The sequence below is a fragment of the Astyanax mexicanus genome, chromosome 8 (assembly GCF_023375975.1).
Source record: "Astyanax mexicanus isolate ESR-SI-001 chromosome 8, AstMex3_surface, whole genome shotgun sequence".
Classification (NCBI taxonomy): Eukaryota; Metazoa; Chordata; class Actinopteri; order Characiformes; family Acestrorhamphidae; genus Astyanax; species Astyanax mexicanus.
The window spans coordinates 56951361-56960690 of record NC_064415.1 but is presented as its reverse complement, the minus strand read 5'-3'; the positions used below and the strand labels follow the sequence as shown (position 1 = coordinate 56960690).

The 9330-nt window shown below is 35.0% G+C and overlaps 1 protein-coding gene across 3 annotated transcripts; it reads left to right on the top strand.

Moving 5' to 3' along the window:
- Window positions 1-417: 417 nt before the first annotated feature.
- Window positions 418-8611, top strand: acbd5b (acyl-CoA binding domain containing 5b). 3 transcript variants are annotated; one of them, XM_007250622.4, is made up of 13 exons: window positions 418-643; window positions 921-1042; window positions 1933-2053; window positions 2329-2401; window positions 2488-2611; window positions 2996-3103; window positions 3614-3799; window positions 4371-4429; window positions 5098-5269; window positions 6224-6417; window positions 6806-6856; window positions 7641-7750; window positions 7854-8610. In XM_007250622.4, exons 2-13 carry the CDS (start codon window positions 964-966, stop codon window positions 7864-7866), a joined length of 1290 nt encoding a protein of 429 aa, XP_007250684.3. In that variant the 5' UTR covers window positions 418-643; window positions 921-963; the 3' UTR covers window positions 7867-8610. The 3 variants fall into 3 exon arrangements, with proteins under 3 accessions (XP_007250684.3, XP_007250686.3, XP_049338451.1); XM_007250624.4 differs by lacking the exons at window positions 418-643; window positions 1933-2053 and adding an exon at window positions 2089-2197 and having other exon boundaries at window positions 953-1042; window positions 7854-8611; XM_049482494.1 differs by lacking the exons at window positions 418-643; window positions 1933-2053 and having other exon boundaries at window positions 955-1042; window positions 7854-8611.
- Window positions 8612-9330: the final 719 nt, after the last annotated feature.

Below are 9330 nucleotides of genomic sequence, written 5' to 3'. Positions count from 1 at the left end.
AGCTCTGTATCTTTTTTATTATTCTGTGTGTTTTGAGTGAAAGTATATCAGTTTTTGTGTTGTTCCAATACATGCAAAGGAAATAAACGTGTATAATTTGTATAACAAAACGTGTAATTGCAATAATTATCTGGGATGAATACATTTTGTGAAAAAATGTCTGGAAAAAGCTATAAAATATAAAACTAAGTAAAAAATAATTTAATTTTATCTAATTATTTATAAATTTATACATATACATTAGTCTATTTCTTCTGTAAGGTTGTCAAATATTTTTTTAAAGTTATTTATTATTATTACTACTAAACATTAACAATAATATTATTATTATTATTACTATTAAACATTAATAGTTTAAAATATTAATACACTAAATTATACATTGACAATGACAACTGAATAAATGTGAATAAAATAAAGATACAGTTACCTAAAGTAATGTAACGTTTTATTAATAGCCTGTTGTAATCTGGATTTGTGCAACCGCACAGCATTGTGGGTCTTGTAGGAAAGACGCTCCCAGTTTTCTCTTGCTTTTAGGAGATTGACGGTAGATGTAAACTACATTTCCCAAGAGGCCTTTTGCTTTAATGCAAGTTACGCTGTCCAGAGACCGGCTTTGCATTAAATGGGCGGCGTGCGGGTAAGTAGTTGTTTATATATCGTTTAAACTTTAGTTTTTAACTTGAACTCTCTATTATTTAGATTCGGGGAGATAAATCGTTTGCACGCGTGAATTAATTACCCCAGAGAGCGTGAATTCTAGCTAACAAGTTTACTGTCAGCACAATAACACAGTTATTACTGGTGTATTTCTTCAGCAGCTCTAATCTGTTATTAAGCAGGTATCCGTTTTATTTACTGTATATAATGTTTTTTTTTATGATGTCTGGGATTCTTGTGTGTTTTCATTTTCTCAGAAGAAACGCCTTGTAACTGGTAACTGGTAACAATCAGCTGGAAATGGAAAATGACGATAAATCTATTGATGAGAGAAGATTTGAAGCAGCTGTTAAAGTGATGAGGAAACTGCCTGAAGATGGTAAGAATTCAATACAACTCTATAAATCCAATTCAGTTCTATGGGCCATTCCACCCAATGGGTGCCATTTGCTTGTTGCAAATCTTCCAAATTAAACTTATTTTTTAAAATCATTTTTTCTATATTTTTAATCTAACAACACATATATTTAACTATTTAAAACATATACTGGTCAATCTCAGGCAGCTTTACTTAAAACAAGTCCACTAATTGCTTTTATTTTCTCTCAGGAAAGTGTTTATTTTACAGAGATGGTTGACTTCATGTTCAAATATTTGATATTTATGACAAAATAATGACTATACAGCTCTGGAAAAAAAATAAGAGACCACTTTTTTTTGTTTCTGAATCAGTTTCTCTGATTTTGCTATTTATAGGTTTATGTTTGAGTAAAAATGAACATTGTTGTTTTATTCTATAAACTACAGACAACATTTCTCCCAAATTCCAAATAAAAATATTCTCATTTAGAGCATAAAGTTTTAAGAGTTCAAAAATCTATATTTGGTGAAGTAACTATAGTTTATAATAACAGTTTTTTATGCATCTTAGCATGTTCTCCTCCACCAGTCTTACACACTGCCTTTGGATAACTTTATGCCACTCCTGGTACAAAACTTCAAGCAGTTCAGATTGGTTTGATGGTTAGTGATCATTCATTTTCCTTTTAATTATGTTTAAGTTTTTACGTTTGGTAAAATCGAAGAAACCCATCATTTTTAAGTGGTCTTTTATATTTTGTCCAGAGCTGTATGTTCTCTGGGTAAATGAGAACTAAAATCCATCTTTAAAAGACACCAGTTGTTTGGGTGGCAGTCAGCATGTTGTTTGGGTTTGAGCTAAGATGTTTTTGGCAGTGTTTCATTTACATCTCTCTATATATTTCACAGGAACATTTGAACCATCTGATGAGATGCTGGCACTGTTTTACAGTTACTATAAGCAGGCGACCGTAGGGCCGTGTAATACAACCAAACCCAACGCATGGGACTCAATTGGTAAAGCCAAATGGTGATTATTTATATTTTTCTTTAATTCATTTCCAGTAGATTACTAATGAAGCAGTACAAATGAGCAAACTGGAGTTTCTGAGACATTTCGACTAGATCCTAACCGTGGCAAGACAACAGGGTTAGAGAAGTTCCTAAACATCAGGCAAGTCTTTTTGAGGTGCCAGTAGTATACAGTGTGCCCCGTTATTATTAGGCAGGTGGTTGTAATGTTTTGGCTAATCTGTGTTTCATCATACTCTGTACAAACCTATATGAATTCTGATTTGTTCACAGGGAAGCATGGAAAGCATTAGGAGAAATGACGAAGGAGCAAGCCATGAAGGAGTACATTCAGGAGATCCAGCTGGTAAGAAGCTTGAGTTAACTTTGAGTTTATGTACTCTACCATTTCTGCTCTGTTTAGAACTAAGTTTCTGCACTGTATTATTGCAGATATTGGAAATGATACCAGTTACAGAAGAAATGGTGGATTTGATGGATGAGCTGGATCCATTTTATGAAGTAGTGGAAGACGAGGACGATGACGTCAACAGCAACCCTGCAACACTGGCAATCGGTGCTCTTTCAGTGATACTTTATATGAATTCATTCACTGAAATAGTATATTTATGATACAATATATCGCAGTATCAATATATTGTCCCACCCTTGTTGTTTACATGACTATATGAATAATCAGATAACTGCTGTTACCCGATTTTAAACAGACTTTTGAGCATAATTGTGGACCATCTCCTGACAAAACCGTACACTTTTGAGACTAAATTATTAAATAAAAAGTGACACCTTAGAAGAACAATGTTTAACAACTTTTGAAGCATCTTTATTTTTTTAAGAGTCTCTTAGAAATAGTCTGTAAAGTGTGTTAGTTTAATTCTTTTCTAACTGTAACTGAAGATGGGTGTCCTCAAATGGTGCTGGTGTGTGTTGGTGACTTTAGAAGCAGGGATGAGTTGGGATGAAGAACCAGAGAACAATGCAGGTTGGGCCAGTTCTTTGGAAGATGAAGATGAAGAGGATGGAGTGGAGCTGGAGGACAGCAGTGAAGGTAAAAAAAAAAAACTATGCCTTTGTGTTGGCCCTTTAAGCCCTGAGTGTGTTGAGTTATTACTATTGTATAAATAACAAGAAAACATGGTTACCAGGAAGAAACTGTTTGGTTGCTAGGTTGTTGCTATGCAGCTGCTTTAATGTTGATGCAGTGTTTCTAGGTTGTTGCTAGGTTCCTGCTTTAATGCTAAATGTTCCTAGATGTTTGCTGTGGTATCCAGGTGGCTGCTAGGTTGTTGCCATGCAGCTGCTATAGTGTTGCTACAATGTTCCTAGATGTTTGCTGTGGTACCTAAGGTTGTAGCTAGGTTGTTTCTATGCAGCTGCTACAATAACGTTGCTACAAGGTTCCTAGGTTCCAATATTTCCAGGTTCCTGCTGTAGTGCTATAAGGTTGATAACATGTTCCTAGATGTTTGATATGGTATGGTATGGTATAAGGTTGTTGCTAGGCTGTTGCTATAGAGTTAGGTGCCTTACTGATATACTGTTGCTAATATGTTCCTAGGTGGAGTAGGGAAGGACGAGAGAGTACCGCCGGCGCTGTGTAACGGAAGTGCAGAGGTTTCCTCTCTGACCAACGACACACACAGCTCCCTGAACACAGAGCAGGAAGAGGAGGAGCTAGCCTGCAGCACAGAGAACTCAAGCCAGGACCCTCAGGATGTTTATCCCTGCACCGACTACATCAGCGGTACTCACCTGAAATAGAGGATTCACTGTGGTAGTGATACTGTAGTCATAAAACACGTGCATGCGCTAAAGCACTGAAGCGTTGAAGCTTGTGACGAGATTTAAGTTACATTGCAAATCTAAAAATCTAATTTTACAATAGGTAACAATAGTTTAATCCATATTTAATCCATTTTTCTCTCTTCTCCATGTCTGCTTTATTTCTCTCTCCCTCTTGTCGCGCTTTCTGTATTCCTCATTTCAAATTAAAAGCCTTCTGCAGAGTTTTGCAATTGTGATTTTATAACATTTGATAATTTTCTGTCTCTTTTAACAGTTTGTACTGGAAACATTGTGGACTTTTAAATGTTTTTAAATGGACATTTTAAATGTTTAGTTTGGGTAAAAAAAAAAAATCTTTTTTTAGAACAGTTTAGAACTAGAGATGCTAGGCTAACTTTCCTAACACACATTGAAATTATACTGTGACCAATTTTCATTTTTTTTAAATAAATACACACATTTAAAAACATAATTAATTTACTTTACAAATCAACACAGACTACAGCTGCTAATGTTGTTTTCCCTTCCAGATGAAGTCCCTGAGTGTGAAGTTAGCAGTGACTCAGTGGAATGTGCAACACCTCAAGAGGTACTACCATCCTTCAGTTTTTAAGCAAATCCCTAATCCAAATATAGTTATTAAATCAAGGCGTATTTGGTGTGTAAACGTTCCTTCTTATATGTTAAACTAGAGCTATGAGTCCAGTGTAGCTAACAAGCAAGCGTTTATTTCTTTTATTGTTGATGATTATGACTTACAGCCAGTAAAAACCTAAAAACAGTGTCTCAGAAAATAAGAATATTATATAAGACTAATTGGTACTTATTGGTGCCTAAGTCCTGCTGGAAAATGAAATCCGCATCTCCATAAAAGTTGTTATCAGCAGAGGGAAGCTGTAAGATTTTGTGGGAAAACAAAACTGCACAGACTTGATAATAAAACACAGTGGATCAACACCAGCAGATGACAGACATGACTCTCCAAACCATCACTGATCATCAGTAAATTTTACATTTCATTTAAAGTAAATCAAGGGACCAGAATCCCACAATCTGTGTCAGCATTAGATGCATCTAAATTTAGTTTCCACAAACATTTGTACATGTAGTGATTTGTATCAAATGATATCCATGTGAGTGAGAATATAATTGGTACCTATTTAGCTCAGGACTCACCTGAATGATGTCATAACATGATTTAAAAATGGGTTTCTGGTTGTTTATGAGTGTGTGTGATGGTTTATTTGGTTCCTGCAGGGTTTAAGGGTTTCCAGGGGCCGGTTGGCAGGGCCCGAGGCATTTGGAGCCAGAAGACTGGAGGATCCCAGAGGAAGCCAGGATGCAAAACGGCAGGAGACCCTCCTCCCCATCCCTGTGGCAGCTGGGCCAGTCCAGTCTGAGAGAGACTCAGTGGACAGAGGAAGGGATGGTGCGTTGTTGGTAACATTTACATGCTGTAGACACACTTATATATGCTTTAATACACATTACTGTTTAATATTCTAATTGAACATGTGCTATATTACAGTATAACAGCCTTAAAATATAGTAATATTAGTATTTTAGTATATTATAGTACACTTATCATCAAAAAATAGTTGCAACCAGTAGAATGTGTCAGATATTAGATATTAATGCTATTAGGAAGAAAGATGAAGGTTGCTAAGAACAATAAATAATTACAAATTTAGATTGGTATGGGCATAATTCAGGGCTGTAGAGGTTCCTTATGGTGTCCTGCTATAATCCATTAGTATTATAGAGTTTTATTCAAATTTATTTCTAATTTTCTCCCAAATTAAGCTAGTCCGATTGTCCCAACCATTCAGCTGCTAGTCACTTATGATGCCACAACACAAGAAGGGTGAAGACCAGCGCATGCCTCCCCTGACACATGTAAAGTCAGACTCTGTAGCAACTTGGTTCTGATACATCAGCTCACAGATGCAGCCTTGTGCTGATCCACATCACCCTAGGAGTGATGAGGGGAAAAAGAGAGCGCCATCTACTGTACTGTACCCACCCAGAGAGAACAAGACCAACTGTGCTCTCTCAGGGCTCTGGCAGCTGATGGCAAGCTGCATGACCGGGATTCGAATCAGCAATCTCCCGATCATAGTGTTGACCATGTTGATAGCACATTTTCAGATACATGTGATGGATTATCGCAGGACACTAATGGGTATTATGTTGCATTACACATGAACTACATGTGCATTACACAATACTACCACTTGTGTTACTCAATAATTACAGCTCATATCAGTCTAAATGACTCCGGTATCATTTTATTTGATCTTTGCTGCTTCCGGAACACGTCCAGGTTGTGGACGTTGCAATTTATAGCTCATAAAATGAAGTTCATGATTTGCGATTGTTTCAGAACATCATTTAGGTGGATCTCAAATCGTAGATGCTGTTGGGAAAACACTGAAAGGTCATGAAGTCCCGCAGTGTGTAGAGAAAACCAAACACCGTGTGAACACACAGATCACCTCAGCATTATCACGGCTACAGGATGACATGCAGAACGTGCTGCAGAGACTGAACACACTAGAAGCTCTGACTGCAGCTCAGGTGAGTCAGAAAAGCTTTGCATCTTTAGATCAATAATCTTTAATATTCATGTTTATGTGGTTTTTATAATAGTGTTACATTCTACTAGTCTTTATTTCATTTTACACTTAAAAAATGATAAAGACTAATATTACTATTTCATACTATTTTCTCAGTGTTCAAGACCAATATTTGGAAAATTAAAACGATAGAAAACTACAGTATATCTATACATTATAAGATCTGGTCATAAAGTTGATATTTCTTGCCATCAGATATTATCACAATCTATATTTTTGTTACAGAGGCATCAAACCAATTCTTCAGATTTTTCACAGTGTGATTTCGATGTTTAATTTTTAACCAAAAGAAATTCAGGTTAACCTGCTGTACTGTATTTTCTTCTCAGGATGAAGCTTTTCCTCCTGAACAAGACCCTCATTCAGCTTCAGTAAAAAAGGTAGGCTTACAATACAGCTGTCAAATATACAATAGTACATTTAATTATATTAATAAAATCACTAAAGAGAATCATAAAGATGTTTAATTGGTTTGTTTTAGTTGGTTCTAAACTGTATGTTTGTAAGTTAGATAATTAAAGTTATAAATGTATTTAACATTTAAAAGTTTTTGAAGTTTAGATATGTAAGGTTTATATATTTATTAGGGCTGTCAACGTTAAACAATGAATCAGTAAAAGAATCACTAAAGAATCAGAAACACGTTTTCATTTTTGTTATGCAATTAATCATACCACCAAGTTTAACCCCAATTTCGCTGTAATCTGCCCCAGCCAACACAGCTATCAAATACACTTCTTTTTAATTGAGCTAAACTGCTGATAAGGTGCAGTTTAATCTGATATATTAGCCAGATAACATACTGCTATGAACAAACACTGTCTCTGCTGCTCCATACTGTTTACACACTAAGAGCGCAGTCTGTGCAGCGTTCACTGCTCACAGCCACACCACTCTGTTTACAACATGTCGAAATTTTAGATGTTTTCCAGTTAGTTGTCTGAGGTTTATATGTTGGGAAATTGGACATTAAATGTATTTGTGTTTAAGATGTAGATGTTTTATTCTTGGTGTTTGTAGAGTAGAGGTTTGTTTAGGTTTAGAAGTTTGATAGATAGATGTTTGAAGTTTAGGTAAATATAACACATCAATTCTTAGATTCTTAGAAACTATATTTTAAATTAATTATATAATCTTTTCTCTTTAATCTGCGTAATTTGCCAGCGATTTCCCTGGTGGCCTCAGGACACGTCTCCTGTAACTGTAGCTCTGGCTCTTATCTGGCCTTTTGCTGTGAACTGGCTGGTGCAGATTTATCTTCAGAGGAAGAGGAGGTCAGTATTTCATCAGTATTTAATCAGCAGTGATTAAAGCTCTTATTTTGTGTTTGAGGTTCAGTGATGTTCTGCTCACCCAGGCTGTATTTCTGGTTTTCAGGAGGATAAAATGAAGACGATGCTGTGAACGTATCCGAATTCAGGTGGAGCCCTCAGTGACAATCAGCCTCTTTCTACAGTATTTATAATATTACAGTGTAAAAATGTATTAAAGATACATATACAGATTAGCATAAATAAGTTAAAAATAACAATAATTCTCATTTTAATAAAGTGGCTAAGAACTAGAGTTCGTTTAAAGAACAAAGCTTGGTTCAGTTCCATCACCTGTATACTGATAAACCCTAAAACACTGATTTATTAAACCAAGTGTTGGTTTAGTGAGTGGAGGATAACCACAGCGAATACACTCATGAGTTGAGTTTTGGAGATGTTATATATGTTATATATATTATAAAACAAATGTATATATGGATTAATTGTATTATATTCTATTATAAATAAACACTCACTGCCCAGATAAGAATCTTATAATATTTTATTATAAGCAGTAAAGTTTATTCTTTGTACATTTATTAATATGTTTATTTATGTTATGTATTATTAAGTGCAGATGATATATTGTGTTTAAAATCTGCATAGTTAGAAATATATCTAAATTTATTTCTAAGCACTTTATTTATGTTGCAGTAAAATTACTTTATCCTGAATAAATATTTGTGAGGTTTTTTTTTTGGTAATGAAATAAATATTTGGTGCAATTAAACTTCACACCTTGCATTGTTTTTTTTTTCTACATTTTTGACCTGTTAAGGAAAACATTGTTGACATGTCTCTCCAAACCATCACAGACCATCAGTAAATTTTAAACCAGAGTCAGGAGGAAGAGTGGAGAGGCTCAGCTTGCGGATTTCATTTTCCAGCAGGATTTGGCACACTGCCCACACTGCCAAAAGTACCAGTTGGTCTTATATAATATTCTAATTTTCTGAAATACTGATTTAAAAATACTGAATAAAAGAAATAAACGCTTAAAATAGATCAATCTGTGTGTAATACATCTATATAATATTTGAGTTTCACATTTTGAACTGAATTACTGAAATAAAGTAATTAGTACATACCAATATAAATCCGTGTATCATTCGTTCATTTGATATTCAATTGAGAATCAAAATCGGAAAATTAAAAAACCAATTCGTTTTTTCGTTTTTTCGTTTTTGAATATAATACCAAAAAACGAATAACGGCTTGTATTTTGTATTTTTATTTGGTTATCCAAACAAAAATTGGAAATTTAAAAAACGGACCAGGAGCCGAATTTGATTTTGATTTTGAACTTGACCCATTTGTGTGCCCCGGAAGTTACTGATTTGTTTATTCTTGGTGGGTTTCTGTTGCGCGGGAGTTCACTGCAGTGTTATCTACACAGTCTGTATTGCTGTAGGCTTTGGATTGAGTTGAGGATGGAGAGTTTTATCTTGTTCATAGGAACTAAACGCGTTGCAGTGAAAGAAGACGATATGACAACAGAAAAAATCGGCAGGATCTTTCAGGTGTTTGTCTAACGTTCCGTA